The sequence below is a fragment of the Ranitomeya variabilis genome, chromosome 3 (assembly GCF_051348905.1).
Source record: "Ranitomeya variabilis isolate aRanVar5 chromosome 3, aRanVar5.hap1, whole genome shotgun sequence".
Classification (NCBI taxonomy): Eukaryota; Metazoa; Chordata; class Amphibia; order Anura; family Dendrobatidae; genus Ranitomeya; species Ranitomeya variabilis.
This window is the reverse complement of record NC_135234.1, coordinates 544,845,883-544,864,381: the sequence shown is the minus strand read 5'-3', so window position 1 is coordinate 544,864,381 and position 18,499 is coordinate 544,845,883. Positions and strand designations below refer to the sequence as shown.

The 18,499-nt window shown below is 41.6% G+C and overlaps 1 protein-coding gene across 4 annotated transcripts in view; it reads left to right on the top strand.

Moving 5' to 3' along the window:
* FARP1 (FERM, ARH/RhoGEF and pleckstrin domain protein 1) overlaps positions 1–18,499 on the top strand; it is a 287,123-nt gene that overhangs the window by 190,630 nt on the left and 77,994 nt on the right. For all 4 annotated transcript variants that reach the window (XM_077297120.1, XM_077297122.1, XM_077297123.1 and 1 more), the window contains exons 7-10: positions 976–1,090; positions 12,453–12,600; positions 14,436–14,531; positions 15,552–15,715. In XM_077297120.1, the coding sequence (XP_077153235.1) occupies positions 976–1,090; positions 12,453–12,600; positions 14,436–14,531; positions 15,552–15,715 (523 nt within the window). The remainder of the gene's footprint in view (positions 1–975; positions 1,091–12,452; positions 12,601–14,435; positions 14,532–15,551; positions 15,716–18,499) is intronic.

The following is an 18,499-nucleotide window of genomic DNA, read 5'->3' as shown; positions in this document are numbered from 1 at the left end:
AATGCATCCGAGAGCAAGGTGATGTAGAGGAAGAGACCAGGATTGTATCACTTACTGTTCTACTTGCTAACATTTTGATAAAATCTCTGAAATCTGAGCTCTGTATAACACCACCACTAATTGGCAGCTTTCTATGTATACTTTGCACAGGCAGAAAGCTGCCAATCAGTGGCGGGGTTATACAGAGCTCATTAATATGGAGGACTACGTGGCAGTGAGTTTACTAGTCCTCCAGTGATAATCTCCTGCTGATAAAACAGTGATGTTATAAAAACTAGAGCAAGGAGCCCAGTAAGTGATGCATTCCTGGAATCAGGGTGTCTGCCACTACAGTTTTGCTGCTATCCGACTAGACAGCAAAAAATCTGGTGACCGCTTTCCTTTAAACTGGCCTGTCACCTTCTTGGAAGGAATAGTAGTTTGTGTTCCTAACTGAGAAATTGATAATACATCTGCATAAGACTATAATGGTGAGGCAAAAGCATTAGCAAAAAACTCATATTATTCAAAGTTGTTTCTATGAAAAATCGCATTTCCCTACCACAATATGATAGTATTTGACTGTATTGAGGATATTGGAACCAAAAAGCACAAATATGGTAATGTCTAAAAAAAAAAAAAAAAAAAACGACAACACCACATCTTGTGGTTACATATTCTGAATGAGTTTTTGCTTTGATAAAAAAATATACCAACCCGTATGAATAGCGAAGTAAAGCAGGAAACATCTGCTGTCAAATTTGGAGCATAAGTTTCACACTTTGGAGTAATTTATCAGGCTTATTAAAAACACAAAAGTTAAATCTTCAAAAGCTAGGTTGTTGCTTTTGTATTGTTAAAGCTGCATATAATCTGTATTATTAATAAGGATAATTGAGCCTTTCTCATAACTAAATTATACATAGTATTTCTATTGTACTTCTTTGTGCTTGTAGCCATTTGATAATTATTAGCTGACACTCTTTTCTAAATTAGCTGAAATTGGAGATTTTGATGAGGCTGTTGACCTGGAACATTTATCAAAAAATACTTACATGCCCCAACAAGAAGCTCTGGAGGAAAAGATTGTGGACTATCATCGCAATCACTTGTGAGTTTTTGCTTGCAGTAAATAATATTAGTATCGGAGTGCTGATTTTTAATATACTACAATAGCCTGTATGTCACGAGCAGCAAGAATTTAGCAGTCTTCACAAATTATATAATTTAATAAATCTAATAAAAGTAAGTTGTGCTAATTCTCCGATTTGGATTCCTATGTCTTTCTTTAATGAAATACATGGGCTGTTTTCGGAACTCATCTGGAAAAAACAGCAACCCAGAATTAAACTTGAAAACCTGCAAAGGGGAAAGGATAGTGGGGGCCTAGAAGCTCCAAATGCTGGGTTATACTTCACAGCCTCGCCGCTACAGCAGTTTCAGGGCTGGGGTACAACTGACCACTGTGGAGCTTCGGGTCAGCTAATAAAGGAGGGCACTAAATGGGAGCTATTATATTGAGCTATTAGCGATTGAGGCTGGTTTTCTCAGGGAAAATGAGTCAACGGCTCACACTGTAAATTTCATTTATAAAATCTAGGATGAGGCAAGGACATTCTCCGTATCAAGGGTTTCACAAACTATTCCCCTCTGTGGCATAATTCTAAACTAAGAGAAATAGCTAAACTAAAGGGCTTCGGTGAGTGGGAACGCAGAGGGATTTTGCTATTGACCCAAATAATATGTGACAGATCAATCCAAAGTTTTGATCAGATTTGCCCTGGGTTTGACATTTCACATAGAGCCTTCTATCAGTATTTATCAAAACAAGCAAGGCCTGCACCCACAACCAATTAAGGAACGGTGCATGAATAAGAGGTAAGTGCCAATATGGTTGAGAATCATATAAAAGAAAAGCACCACAAATACCAATTATAATAAAAGTTGCTAAATTTATTAAATATATTTAAAAAGTAAAAAAACAAAAGAAAATTTTTTTTATAACAGGGATGTGACAAGGTAAGCCAAAAGTAGATGGCACCACAGGCAGAGACAGGTACATTCAGGTACATACTAAAAGTGCAATAAGCATGCTCACGATTAATTCACCAATGTTTGTGCAAAAGCATAAATACCAAGTACAATCAAAGAGGCTGTATACCACCTTTGAGACATGAGCGAAGGGAAAGATCAAATAAAGTGACTAAATGCTGAAGGTAATTTACCTGAATGGACACTGGAGCTCTGAGGTGCCACCGTCCCCAACGCGCGTTTCGGCGCTTAAGCCTTCTTCCGGGGGATGGCATCCTGAGAGAACCGGGGTCTTAAGTAGGAAAAAATGCCCAATCAAATCAATTCAGCTAACGGAATCACTGTGAGACAGCGGCGCATGTGAACGCCGACAAAACCGGAAGTGGGGGCGAGCGAGGACGTCACCAGGCACGTTGGCCCGAACGCGAGGCCCCGCCCACATGGAATCACGTGAGCGGAGACCCGCGCGCAGGACCTGGACAAGCCAGGATGAGACGCCGTCACTCGCACCCAGTTGCCAGGAGCCGGCGCACATGCGCACAACAGTGAGGTGCCTCTGAATGAGATCGACAACCATGGTAAGAATAAATAAAGTGCAGTGCATTGAAAAAGACACATACGTCAGTACAAAGCAATGATTGTGCGATACAATAAATACGGTGGTGTACAATAGTTACTGCATACAACAGTGAGATAACTCTGATAACAAACAACAACCATAATGAGAGTAAATAAAGTGCGGTACATAGACAAAAGCATACATGGATGCATAACAATTAATAAATATACAGTGCAAAAATTACAGTGATGTATGATAAATACAAATAAGTACATGAATGCATAAAGCAGACATTATATAAAATACCATAAAAGAAAAAAAGTGACAATGAGTTAAAAGACAATACACGTAGCCTAATACATATAATATAGAGAAAATAAGCTACAAGATGAGAGTGATTCAATCCACGGTGAGTCCATATAGGTAACGATACAATAATTTCCTCCAAGGCTGAAATGGGCAGATAATCAAATAATTGAAGAAAAAACTAGAAAAATGGAAAGATAATAATTAAAAATATTAATAAAAAGAACACCAGATGGTAAGATGCCAATAAAAACAAAGTAGCACAGTAGATCAAGGGGTTTGCAAAAAAGGGACAAAACTTAGGACCTCATTCAGGCCCTGTGGATGAACAGTACGAAGTTTCCAAATCCAATATGATTCTTTCTGCGCCAATAACCGACTTAGATTACCCCCACGGAGACTAGAGGCAATACGGTCGATACCCTTTACACGAAAACCAGAGGGATCGCAAGAGTGGAATTTTCTAAAATGGCGCGGAATAGTTTTTAAGGCCTCAATATTTTCTTCCTTAGCCGCAGATAAAATATCACGGACATGTTCCCGTGTCCTTACCTTGAGGGCTCGCGTGGTAAGGCCCACGTATATTTTGTTGCATGGACATGAAGCATGGTACACCACCATTGTGGTTGTGCAGGTAATAGTTTGTGTGATTGTAAACATACGGCCATCTGAAGAAGAAAAATCACGAGCCGAAACAATGTTGGGGCACGCCACACATCTACCACAAGGTTGGCAACCCCAAACATTTGTCCGGGGAGCCAAACCTAAAGAAAAAATAGGAGGTGGCGGGCGAGGCGCTAAGTAACTCCTAACAAGGTGATCACCCAAATTTTGAGACCTACGGGCCGTGATAGATGGTTTAGGAGGTAAGTATTGCTTTAAAACTGGGTCCGCCAAAAGAATCGGCCAGTATTTGGTAACCACATCATACATATTCCTCCACTGGGAATGGTATTGTGTAACCAATCTTACCTGTGTATTTTCATTATTTGTGCCAGAAGAATACAGAAGTTGATGCCTCCCAGTATTTCTAGCTCTTTTATAGGCTCTCTTGAGACACCTCTTGCTGTAGCCCCTTTCCAAGAAACGATCCGTCATTTCTCTGGCCTGTACCTCGAAGTCTTCATTGGACGAACAGATCCTCTTTATACGGAGGAACTGGCCTACAGGAACAGAGTTAATCACATGGGGTGGGTGGGAAGACGAAGCATGCAGTACAGAATTGACCGCCGTGTCCTTACGGAAGGCATCGGCAATCAAAATGCCATCCACACCCCTCCTCACAGTGACATCCAAGAAATCAATAGAATTGAGGTCAAATTTATAAGTCAAATGAATGTTGAGTTCATTGATATTCAATTCAGAAAAAAAAGCCTGTAACTCAAAAGGGGTGCCTCGCCAGATCAGGAAAATGTCATCAATGTAGCGGGCCCAAAAAATGACCCGCTCCATTGATGGACCCTGATCCGACGAGAAAAGGTCCTTCTCCCACAGCCCCAGGAACAAATTAGCGTAAGCTGGCGCACAAGCCGCGCCCATCGCAGTTCCCTGGAGCTGCAGGTAGAAGGACCCGTTAAAAAGAAAAAAATTGTGAGTTAACAAAAACTATTCCTTCTTATTTGAAGGATACTTCTGATTTTCTTAAAAAAAATAGACTCTGTACACATTGACGAGGATATGATCCTCGTAACATGTGACGTAGAGTCGTTATACACCAATATTCGCCACCAGGATGGTTTGAGGGCGGTCCAGTACTTTTTGTCCATGACTAGCTTCTCCTCCGGTGACAATGATTTTTTGCTTGTTCTTTTATAATTTTTGTTAACTCACAATTTTTTTCTTTTTAACGGGTCCTTCTACCTGCAGCTCCAGGGAACTGCGATGGGCGCGGCTTGTGCGCCAGCTTACGCTAATTTGTTCCTGGGGCTGTGGGAGAAGGACCTTTTCTCGTCTGATCAGGGTCCATCAATGGAGCGGGTCATTTTTTGGGCCCGCTATATCGATGACATTTTCCTGATCTGGCGAGGCACCCCTTTTGAGTTACAGGCTTTTTTTTCTGAATTGAATATCAATGAACTCAACATTCATTTGACTTATAAATTTGACCTCAATTCTATTGATTTCTTGGATGTCACTGTGAGGAGGGGTGTGGATGGCATTTTGATTGCCGATGCCTTCCGTAAGGACACGGCGGTCAATTCTGTACTGCATGCTTCGTCTTCCCACCCACCCCATGTGATTAACTCTGTTCCTGTAGGCCAGTTCCTCCGTATAAAGAGGATCTGTTCGTCCAATGAAGACTTCGAGGTACAGGCCAGAGAAATGACGGATCGTTTCTTGGAAAGGGGCTACAGCAAGAGGTGTCTCAACAGAGCCTATAATAGAGCTAGAAATACTGGGAGGCATCAACTTCTGTATTCTTCTGGCACAAATAATAAAAATACACAGGTAAGATTGGTTACACAATACCATTCCCAGTGGAGGAATATGTATGATGTGGTTACCAAATACTGGCCGATTCTTTTGGCGGACCCAGTTTTTTTTTTTTTTTTAAATCAGATATTTTTTATTAAAGTTTTCAGAACATAACAGAATTTTTTCCAAAATACCCCACAGTCTTTTCCCATTCCCAACAACTCCCCCCCCCCCCCCCCAACCCTGGTCCAATGATAAAATATATCACAAGAAAAATACAGACATAGATAAGGCACATATCCCAAGGCACCAGTCATGGAGTACAACTAAATCACTTTCAGGGTGATATAAACATGGTATCACGAGAATAAACTTACAGACGGTAAGCCTGGAACATTCAACCATCCTGCCCAAATTTTCTCAAACACTGCCGGTCTACCCCGTTTAAGATAAATGGCCTTCTCTCTGCATAGTATGAGGTTTAGCTTATTTACATACTCCTTCCTCGTGGGAACTTTATCTGAGATCCAGTGATATGCTATTAATTTTCTAGCAGTAAAAAGCATTCTGGCAACAGCTATTTGTGAATGATCATCTCCTCCCGCCTCCTCAACATATCCAAGCACACAGACAATAGGATCTCTGGGAATATCCTGCTCTGTGGCCATATATATTAAGTTGAGAACCATAATCCAGAATATTTGTATACAGGGACACGTCCAGAACATATGTAGGATATCTGCATTATCGAGCGTACACTTGGGACATTTTGAATTTGGCCTTAGACCTAAATCAAACAGCCACTTAGGAGTCCTATAAACCCTATAAAGGATATATAGTTGAGACAGACGGTTAGGCTCACTGAGAGACAACTTAGGGATCATTTGCATTATTGACTCCCATTGATCTACCGAAATCCCCCCCACTTGATGTTCCCATTTCGCCAATGCAGTCATCGGGTGACCTAATAGCGCCCTCGAGAGGAGCTCCCCGTACACGAATGAAATTAGTCCCCTTGTAGATGCCTGTAAACCGAGCCTATTAATAACAGTATCATGATGTATAATAATAGGGTGTATATGAGTCTGCATTATATAAGCGTGTCTTACTTGTAAATACTGATAAAACATAGAATGCTGAAGTGAGAACTCCCTTCGTAAGTCCTCAAATGATTTAAAGACACCCCCATCTATCAGCTGTGAGAGCCACCAGATACCCACTCGTCGCCATTGCGCAAACCCCTTCAGTGTCCTCAATTGCGGCAGATATGGATTATCCCATATAGGGGTATACCTTGTGAACCCAGTAATTCCCCTTAAACTTTTAATTTTACCCCACACTTTGACCATAAGCATTACCGTCGGAAATTTAGACACCCACGGTTTAAATTTATTTGCCTCTAACTTAGACAATAGGGGACCCCGACCCCCGAGAAACTGAAGAATCCCTCGACCTCCCCCTATTTCCACAGATGTGTCCTCCACTCTACTTGCCAGATGTTGACACTGGGAAGATAAAAAATATAGCCAAGGGTTAGGCAATGCCAACCCTCCTTCCTCCTTACTCCTTTGTAAGTGCTCTAACTTAATTCTCGCACCCTTTTTCAACCATATAAGTTCCCTAAACAGTGCATTAATTTTAAAGAACCTATTTTGGGGAAGCCAAATTGGGGAGTTATGAAGAACATATAAAAGCTGAGGCATAATCACCATTTTCAACAGGTTCACTCTCCCAACTATTGACAAATGTAACTTAGCCCAGGCCTTAATCTTCTGTTTAATCCTAGCCACAAGTGGGGAAAGATTTAAGTGTTCATAAGCTAATATGTTGTTTGATATATTAATACCCAGGTATTTAAAACATGACACTACTGGCACCTGTGGAGCTCTAACCACAGTTGGGTCTAATGGTAAAATAGCAGACTTTTCCCAATTTATGGCCAAACCCGATATAGCCCCAAACGCAGCAAAAAGTGACATTACGCCATTGAGCGATTCGTCAGAGTCAGCCAAAAACAGGAGAATGTCATCGGCGTAGAGAGCCACTTTCTCCTCTAATGTCCCGTATCTAAACCCTTCAATTTCTGGGCTAAGCCTTATCCTTGAAGCCAAAGGCTCCACCGCCAGGGCGAAAAGCAGCGGAGACAGAGGACAACCTTGCCTCGTACCCCTATACAGATTGAAGGACTCAGACAGCAGTCCATTTGCTCGTATTCTTGCTGACGGTTCTGAGTACAAAAGCTTAATCCAACCAATAAAGCCTGGACCAAAACCCATGCACTGAAGCGTAGCAAACAGGTATTTCCATTCCACGCTGTCAAACGCCTTAGCGGCATCAAGGGACAGAACTGCCCTCCTCCCCACATTGTCTGCCCCCACTTGCATATTGAGATATAGTCTTCTAACATTTAGGGCCGTTGACTTATGAGGCATGAATCCCGTCTGATCCGAGTGTATTAGAGATTCCACGACTTTTGAAAGACGAATGGCCAACACCTTTGCTAATAGCTTAATATCTACTGTCAGAAGGGAAATTGGTCTATACGAGGCCGGGAGGGTAGGATCCCTATCTTTTTTTGGTAAGACAGTAATAATAGCTTCCCGCATAGAAGGCGGAAGGACCCCAAGCCCGAGGCTATCATTAAGTGTAGTCAATAATATTGGGAGTAGAACCGACTTATATTTTTTATAGACCTCCACTGGTATGCCATCCACCCCCGGTGATTTGTTATTAGAAATAGTGTTCAGAGCCTCTTCAAGCTCATCTAAACCCAAAGGTTCATCTAACAAAGCTCTATCCGCATCAGAAAGTTGCGGGAGCCTGGCGGCTTCTAAAAAGTCCGCAAGCTCTTCCGTGGAAGCCCCAAAATGAGAGGAATACAAGTTAGTGTAAAAGGCCCTCAAAATCCTTAGAATTCCCGGTGAATCCGTAATAAGTGTCCCATCCCCACCACTGAGCCCAGGTATGAACGAGGACCCTTTTTGTGCTGACGTTATAACCGAGAGTAGGTGCCCCACACTCTCTGCACTTTCAAAGAATTGGGTTGATTGGAACATACGTTTCTGCGCGGCCGCCTCTAGAGTCATTTTGGTCACTCGTGACTGAGCATCCCTAAGTCTCCTCTGTGTGTTAGGGGTGACCTGCATTGAGAAAGCCCCCTCTGCAGCCTCCAACTCCTGAAGTACAAGTTTAGATTTTTGTCTTGAACTAGACTTAATCTTTGAAATCTCGCGAATAAACATACCACGCAAGTATGCCTTCAGAGTCTCCCACACCACCAGACTAGAGGCTGAGTTCTCATTAAACTGAAGGAATTCCTGTAATTCCGAGGTGAACATATCTGTCTTATCCACTAGCTGCAACCAAAATGGATTTAAGCGCCACAAAGGCCTACCCCGTGACACCACGTCATCCCCCTTGATCACAATGGACAGGGGTGAATGGTCCGACACTGTCCTTGGCAAATATTCAACATTTTTAATTTTCCCCAGCATGAGACCATCCCCCAAGGCCAGATCGATACGAGATAGAGAAGTAAAAGTAGGAGAAAAACATGAATACTGATACACCTCGGGATTCCTGCATCTCCACAGATCAGTTAAAGCTAGTTCTCGCAGGAGCGCCCCAAATGGTGTGCAATTACCTTCCGGTTTTATAGGTGCGTGATTACCTCTATCCCAATGGGCATCTAAAATGTTATTGAAATCACCCACCACTAAATATGGGACCCCTGGAAAACCTCTCAAAATAGTAAGAATTTGATATATGATCTTACTACTATATGGCGGAGGAATATATAAAGATATGAGTGTCATTGTAACTGCAGACAAGGTACAACATAAAATAACAAACCGCCCCTCTTCGTCCACCACCACCTGATTACATGAAAACTGAGCACCCCGTCCAATTAGTATACTAACCCCTCTGGAATACTGGGAATAAGTGGAGTGATATCCCGCCAATATCCATCTCTTATCTAGAATATTGAGTGTCTCTCGGGTAAGATGCGTCTCCTGCAGACAGATTACCGTTGGCTTATGATCCGCAATAAAAGAAAAAATTGCCTGTCTTTTTACTGGGGATTTCATCCCTCTAACATTCCAACTAAGAATCCTAACTTCCCCCATAACTAGTAGTTTCAGTCATACAAAACAATATCCAGTTAATCTTAGCCAAACCTATTTTAACATATGTGCACATATCAAAGGACCTAACACCCCCCCCATTCCCTCCCACCCTCCTAACAACCCATCCCAACATAACTTTAAATTGTGTTGGATTCATCCCACTCTGGTATAGATAAAACCCCCAACACCAGGCGTTTCAGTTCCCATCTCGCCCCCCACATTTTACAGGATAACACCCCACAGCACAATGTGACCATCCGAGCACAGAGACAACTTAAAATGTCTAAAAGTTCACTTTTCCCGGCGGACCCAGTTTTAAAGCAATACTTACCTCCTAAACCATCTATCACGGCCCGTAGGTCCCAAAATTTGGGTGATCACCTTGTTAGGAGTTACTTAGCGCCTGGCCCGCCACCTCCTCTTTTTTCTTTAGGTTAAGCTCCCCGGACAAATGTTTGGGGTTGCCAACCTTGTTTCGGCTCGTGATTTTTCTTCTTCAGATGGCCGTATGTTTACAATCACACAAACTATTACCTGCACAACCACAATGGTGGTGTACCATGCTTCATGTCCATGCAACAAAATATACGTGGGCCTTACCACGCGAGCCCTCAAGGTAAGGACACGGGAACATGTCCGTGATATTTTATCTGCGGCTAAGGAAGAAAATATTGAGGCCTTAAAAACCATTCCGCGCTATTTTAGAAAATTCCACTCTTGCGATCCCTCTGGTTTTCGTGTAAAGGGTATCGACCGTATTGCCTCTAGTCTCCGTGGGGGTAATCTAAGTCGGTTATTGGCGCAGAAAGAATCATATTGGATTTGGAAACTTCGTACTGTTCATCCACAGGGCCTGAATGAGGTCCTAAGTTTTGTCCCTTTTTTGCAAACCCCTTGATCTACTGTGCTACTTTGTTTTTATTGGCATCTTACCATCTGGTGTTCTTTTTATTAATATTTTTAATTATTATCTTTCCATTTTTCTAGTTTTTTCTTCAATTATTTGATTATCTGCCCATTTCAGCCTTGGAGGAAATTATTGTATCGTTACCTATATGGACTCACCGTGGATTGAATCACTCTCATCTTGTAGCTTATTTTCTGTATATTATATGTATTAGGCTACGTGTATTGTCTTTTAACTCATTGTCACTTTTTTTCTTTTATGGTATTTTATATAATGTCTGCTTTATGCATTCATGTACTTATTTGTATTTATCATACATCACTGTAATTTTTGCACTGTATATTTATTAATTGTTATGCATCCATGTATGCTTTTGTCTATGCACCGCACTTTATTTACTCTCATTATGGTTGTTGTTTGTTATCAGAGTTATCTCACTGTTGTATGCAGTAACTATTGTACACCACCGTATTTATTGTATCGCACAATCATTGCTTTGTACTGACGTATGTGTCTTTTTCAATGCACTGCACTTTATTTATTCTTACCATGGTTGTCGATCTCATTCAGAGGCACCTCACTGTTGTGCGCATGTGCGCCGGCTCCTGGCAACTGGGTGCGAGTGACGGCGTCTCATCCTGGCTTGTCCGGGTCCTGCGCGCGGGTCTCCGCTCACGTGATTCCATGTGGGCGGGGCCTCGCGTTCGGGCCGACGTGCCTGGTGACGTCCTCGCTCGCCCCCACTTCCGGTTTTGTCGGCGTTCACATGCGCCGCTGTCTCACAGTGATTCCGTTAGCTGAATTGATTTGATTGGGCATTTTTTCCTACTTAAGACCCCGGTTCTCTCAGGATGCCATCCCCCGGAAGAAGGCTTAAGCGCCGAAACGCGCGTTGGGGACGGTGGCACCTCAGAGCTCCAGTGTCCATTCAGGTAAATTACCTTTAGCATTTAGTCACTTTATTTGATTTTTCCCTTCGCTCATGTCTCAAAGGTGGTATACAGCCTCTTTGATTGTACTTGGTATTTATGCTTTTGCACAAACATTGGTGAATTAATCGTGAGCATGCTTATTGCACTTTTAGTATCTACCTGAATGTACCTGTCTCTGCCTGTGGTGCCATCTACTTTTGGCTTACCTTGTCACATCCCTGTTATAAAAAAAAATTTCTTTTGTTTTTTTACTTTTTAAATATATTTAATAAATTTTGCAACTTTTATTATAATTGGTATTTGTGGTGCTTTTCTTTTATATGATTCTCTATCAGTATTTGCAGCTTTGCCATGCCTTCCAGACACAAACTAAGACTACTTAGGTAGATATCACTAATCACTGTATCTTGGATTTAATCGCTACAGCATCTAATACAAAGGGCCTTATTTCCTCCATTTACGCTCATTAAGGTGATGAATATTCACTTCTCTCCACTCCCATAGGTGTGGAGTGAATATTCATTACCCTAATGAGCGGAGACACGTGATCGCTCGGCCGGAAGAGCTGCTGGCTCCGGAATGAGATGCAGCGAGGATGCGCAAGGAAGGTAAGTAGGACGTTTTTTTTTTTTAATAGGAACCATGCATACAAGGACAGGGATGGGGAACCATGCATACAAGGATAGAGGATAAGGAGCCATGCATACAGAGATGGGGAGCCATGCATTCAAGGATAGGGGGTGAGGAGGCCATGCAAACAAGGACAGGGATGAGGAGGCCATGCATACCATGATAGGGATGAGGGGGCAATGCATACCCGGTTTCTACTCGAGTCAATAACTTTTCCCAGTTTTTCGTGGCAAAATTAGGTGCCTCGGCTTATGCTCGGATCAACTTGTACACGAGTATATACGGTAATTTTTGCAATAATCATGAAGTCCATGTATAAAAAATGAAAAGCGTTATCCCTTTATCAAAAAAGGGAGTTTTGTAAGATCTTTTTTTTCAACTGTTAATTCCTCAGCGTTTTTTCACCGCCTGATCACTGCAGTGGGCAGTGAAAGGCTTGCACGGGTGCCATCAATTTGTTTCAATATATTGCTTTGCTACAGAAAAAAAAATAAAAATGGAGATAGTGATGGTAAACACTAGCTTCTTTATGACCTAAGCAACATTTGTCAATTTACTGTCTACAGTGGACAGACACCAGCTGAATCGGATTTCCAGCTTCTAGAGGTTGCCCGCCGCTTGGAGATGTATGGCATCCGACTGCATCCAGCCAAGGATAGGGAAGGAACTAAAATCAATCTTGCTGTTGCCAACACAGGAATTCTAGTATTTCAGGTTTGATTTATTTAATTGCCATATTATTTACTTTTGTATTGGATATTTCCAGACCAGCCTTGCCTGCACGTTTCACTTAAAGGGAACCTGTCAGTAGTTTTGGCCAATATAAGATACGGCCACTGCCTTTCAGGGCTTATCTACAGCATAATATAATGTTGTAGATGAGCCTCTGATCTGAACTGCAAGATAAGAAAAATAAGTTTTATTGTACTCTCCCGGGGTGCGGTCCAGTCCGATAGGTGTCGCAGGTCCGGGTCCAGCGCCTCCCATCTTCTTGCGATGCCGCCCTCTTGCTGCTCCATCGCTCCCCGGCATTGCACTCCTGCGCAGGTGTACTGATTAGCCCTGTTGAGGGCAGAGCAAAGTACTGCAGTGTGCAGGCGCTGGGCCTCTCTGACCTTTCCCGGCGCCTGCGCACTGTAGTATTTTGCTCTGCCCTCAACAGGGCAGATAAGTACGCCTGCGCAGGAGCTCAATGTCGAGGAGCGATGAAGCAAGCAAGAGGGCGGCATCGCAAGAAGATGGGAGGCGCCAGACCCGGACCTGCGACACCCATTGGACCGGACTGCCCCCCGGGTGAGTATAATAAAACGTATTTTTCTTATCTTGCAGGTCGGATCTGCAAGGCGGTGGCCGTATCTTATATCGGCCAAAACTGCTGACAGGTTCCCTTTAAGTGGTAGTCTCATCATGCGTAAATAGATTCTCTAATGCAAGTTATCCCCTTCATAAATTGGAATCGATAACAGAAAGTGTATCTATTCAAGATGCTCAGTCTCTTCCTCAGCTTGGTCACCTGTTTACCCTCTCATTGAAGTGAATGGGACAGCTGGAGCCTGATTATTGGCATACAGCTATGATGCTTGTATGCACTCAAAATCTTTTCCGAATATATACCAACCAAATGGGTGTGGCCTTCTCAGAATGCCAAATCTGCATTGTGTATCTTACGTCCCTAGTCCAGGACGTGCGCTTATATAGTCCGTCAGTCTTTGTACCAATCTCTGGAAACTTCAGACACAACCTAAAAAACAAAGGGGTCATAGCAAGTAATTGAACAAACAAACAAAAAAAAAAGCTGCCCCAATCTCCTTACAATTGCATACCATACCTTTTTCCAGCATAACCTATTATAGACAGTTTGTAATTTTGTTAAAATTGCTGTATACAAAAATTTGGAACAAAATTATCTGTTCAAAAATCCTTTTCTCCTGATTCAGACTTGACCCCACAACAGTGTGAGCAGAGCCTTAAAACACTTTGAGCACTGCAGCCATAGTAAATATGTCCTAAATACTGCTTTAATGTATGTGTGAGTTTGTCATGATTTACTCTCATAAAGTAGCTTCGGCATGTAGCATAATGCCAGTCAATATGTTTGACATGACTGTGAGTGCAGATGCCAAAAGTTCACGGGATGACACCTCGGCTAGATGTTCAATGCCGCACCTCTACCCATTTGGTGTTGATGACCTAAGGATAGACCATGAATATTAAAATACCAGAAAACCCCTTTTAGGACATCCTTGGTGGAGGAAGATGCAACATTTACATGGTTTACTTTCTATATCGCCTAGAGGAAACATGAAACTGTCTATTGCATATATTGATTTCCATATGGCAAACTGTAATAAAGCCAAGGTGGTTTAAATTTGGGTCACTCCTTTCGCTATTAATAGCATGGTTTTAATAGTCGTTGGCACAGGGCTCCTTCTGAAAGACTTTCAGAGGACGAAGATAGACCTGAAAATACATGTGATTTATCTGGACATGTCATTGTGCAATAGTTTATTTTTTTTGTTAATCTCGCATTAAAAACTTGCTTTTTGCAGGGTCACACCAAAATAAATGCATTTAACTGGGCAAAAGTACGAAAGCTAAGTTTCAAGAGGAAAAGGTTTCTTATAAAGTTACGTCCAGATGCGAATGTAAGTAACAATTTTTGATACTGTGTACATTAGTAGAGTTATCAGTGCATCCGGTGTTTGATATAACCTTATTTATGGTGCACTGTAATGTACAGTATACGTTAAGACTTAATGTTTATATATGACCCTTCAGCTATTTTTCTTCTTTTTTTTGTTTTTCGCCATCCTTTTTCTAGGCACTTCCATTCTGCTTTTCAGTATTTGCATTCCACCAAACTGCACCTAAATATGTCTTTTGATATTATAGATGGCTGCTTGAAGATTGCGTCTCCAAATTCGGTATTGGGCTATGTGCACACGTCAGGATTTTCTGCAGAATTTTCCTCAACAAAACCGGACTTTTTCTGCAGGAAATCCGCATGCGTTTTTACCGCGTTTTTTTCCGGAGCTTTCCCAACGCAATTAAATAGCGGTAAAAATGTGAAAAATCCGCAAAATTAATGAACATTCTGCGTTTTTACCACAATGCGTTTTTTTTTTTCGCTGAAAAAAAACGCAACATATGCACAGAAATTGCGGAATGCATTATAAATGATGGGATGCATATGTATGCGTTTTTTAAGCGTTTTTATCTAGTTTTTATAGCGGAAAAAATGCGAAAAATACTGAACGTGTGCACACAGCCTTACTATGTATGCTGGTGCTCAGTATAATAATAATCTTATTCTATATCACAAAAGTTTACCAATTGTAAAATGCCCAGAAAGCAATGAGCGATCTTTTTTAGACAAATTTCAAATATTGATGCGATAATAGCAATTAAAATAAATATAGGACCAGTTCTATAAAACCCTGCAGGAGATTAAACTAAGAAATGTGCGCCTTTAAAAAAAATGATACTTGCTTCTCCTCCTGGAACAGTTTTGGTTAAAGGTAAATGCATGTAGCATCGGCCATTACATGTGGTGCATGACTTGTGACAGTAGCACATTTAATATCTCCTCAACTGTTAAATGTGAAAATATAGAATTTGTCATCTTCTTTTTTTTTAATGATTATTACCTTATATATTGTGCTCAGAGTTCTTACCAGGATACTTTGGAATTCATGATGGCCAGTCGGGATTTCTGCAAATCATTCTGGAAGATATGTGTTGAGTACCATGCCTTTTTTAGGCTTTTTGAGGAACCCAAACCAAAGCCAAAGCCGGTTCTTTTCAGCCGAGGTTCTTCTTTTAGATTCAGGTGGGTTTTATTTTAATCAGATTAAATGTGGAGCAAATAATGCGGGTTATTAATCTGCTCAGTATTTGGCAAAGATATTGTTACTCCAACACTAGTATCTTCCACAAGTCGTATTTCCTTGACGTTTACAAACTTATTGGGAGCCATTCTGTTTGATTATTGCATAAATACAGTAATTCTATCAATTACTTGGAGGAGAGATGTCGCACTTACACTACAATTTTTTTTGTTTCATGCAAGGGCAACTCATTTTTGACTGAAAAGAGGAATATTTCTACATACCTTCTTCTCATTAAACACTATGGTGACTTACAAATAAATGCTAATAATATGTAAAGCAGCCTAAACATTAAATCACCCATTCATTGTGATTAACAAGAGTATGTCATTATTCCAAAATAGTAAGTTATTGCTTTCTAAAGGATAGGGGATAACTTGCTTTTCGCCAGGGATCAGACCACTGGTACCTCCATCCATCCTTAGTACTGGGTTCTGGAACACAGGAACTGGGCATTGTGGAGCCCCATCTTGAATAGTGCGCATACTTTAACTGCACTTTATTCATTGTGACTACCAGAGAAAGCCGAGCAGAAAGTACCGTTCTTAGAAACCCTAACCCTGGGGGTCCCAGCAGTTAGACCCCCAGTCATCAGTAAGTTGCCCCTTATCCTGTGGAAATTTGGGGATATAAACCTTTTAGAGCTTATTCAAACACTATGGTTTTGTTGTGGTTTTTCCAGTATGTTTTTTAGGGTTAAAAAAAACGCCCAACTGTAATCTCATGCGCACGCTGCTCATTTTAGAAGGCAAGTTAAAAACCCATTTAAAAATTATGTAAAAATGTATTTTATACAGCATCTTTCCTGCCACCACTTGGCTTTTTGGTGCCGAAAAAATCTGCAAATACTTAGCGTGTGCACATATCATAATACTAGTTTCTATCGTCACAACCTCGGCATAGGCAAAAACCAGTATCTTTTTTTTTTTACTAAATAAACACAATAATAATACCAGTAAATGCGACAGAAGCCGCACCATGAAGAGCAATTCTAATTTGATTGCAGATGACAATTGTTAAAGCAGCACCCCCGCTTTTTTTTTATTGCACCGCTGCAGTGATGCTTTAAATGTAACTCGCCTGCCGCCGCCACCTTCATCCTTTTCCAGCGTCACTCCTGTCGGTTTCCGGCGAAAAGTGACTTGGAGGTGACTCTTCAATACATCTTTATGAGAGCCTTGTTCTGGCTCTCATAGACTTGCATTGAGCTCGTGTTATGTAGCTTCTGACTTCCGGACAGTCAGAAGTTACGGGCACAAGATGGAGCCACGGGACTGGAGCTGCATCTGTAGAAGGTGAAGTGCTTAAAAAAAAAATGTTTAATGTCCCCAAAGTTGTGGAACCAAAAAAAGGTTAACATTTTGGGTTTCATTTGCTCACAAGATTTGTGTAATTTTGTATCATCTTTTTTTAGCCGAATAAGAAAAATAGCTTTCCGATGAGGTAGCATAGGGTCAGTGAGAGATCAGTGCAGTCGCAAGCCTCCAGCTAGAACAGCTAGAACCTGTAAGGTTGATGCACAAACCTGATATGTTGATCTGAAGACACAACGCACAATTGTATTGTATAACCACTGCCCCAGGCAAATTGTACTACCTGCAGGTACATGAAATAGCACTGATTCATTGTGACATAATGGCACTAATGCAGATCAGATTTTTCGTTATGCTGTTGTTACGGCTGATGTGTATATACCTTAAATGTGATAACCTTCTTATATATATTGTAGACATGCTTTCTGGGACATAATCTCTATTGTCCTAACCTTAAGGCCCCCTATAAACATTAGACTAATGGCGGGTGAGCCTGCCAATATCAATGAGTTAGATCGATGGTCTGATGTGTATGCAGGTGCCACCTGACAGATGATCAAGAGCTTTAGGACCCATCAGATCGCCTCATTCTCTTCATTATAGACAGTGGTGAACCCATATGGTGCATGTACCTCGGACTGCAGCTCAGTTTTATTCAGCTAAATTACTCAATTCGTTGTTCCATGAATTTAACAAGATACTAGAAATGTTTCATTGGTACTCTGGTCCTTGTGGACGTAATGACTTACTTTTGATGGAGATTTGTTGGCTGTACATAGACACAGCGATTCTCCCTTTTCCCTTGGTCAGCAACAATATGTCAAGTCGTCTGTTCTTCTGCTGAAAGATGCTGTCACTCTTAGTGATGGCAGGCTTTTTAATTCGTACAGCTCCCGCATTATGTGCTGCCAGAAGTCTCCAGTATTACTGCCAACAGTGAGCAGTCACGTGTAGCTACATTTCAACCAGTCGTGTTCGGCCTCACTCAATACAAGTCTAGTAAGAATGTGGTCGGAAGTATGCAAATTGCATACTAGTGGTTATGTGACCACTTGCTCTCGACAGCAATACCAGAGTATGCTGGCAGTGTGCATACTTTAAGGATTCAGAAGTATGCCATCTCTTAGTTTCGCACAAGACCAGACAACACTGTAGTGGGTGTATGGCATATTTATGTGTGGTGCAAAAAAGTATTTCTTTCTCCATTTAATTACCACCATCCCATATAATTGCCACAATGCAGGATGAATTCATGGATTTTCACCTTCATACCCTCAGAGGTTCCCCCAAATACCTCCAAAAAAGGGCTTTATTCATGTCAAATTGTGTGGTCTGGTCTCATAGGTGAATCCAGATCGCTCTAAGCGCTGCCTCGGTCCCTTCAATTGCCACACTTTAATTGCCGCCTCTTCT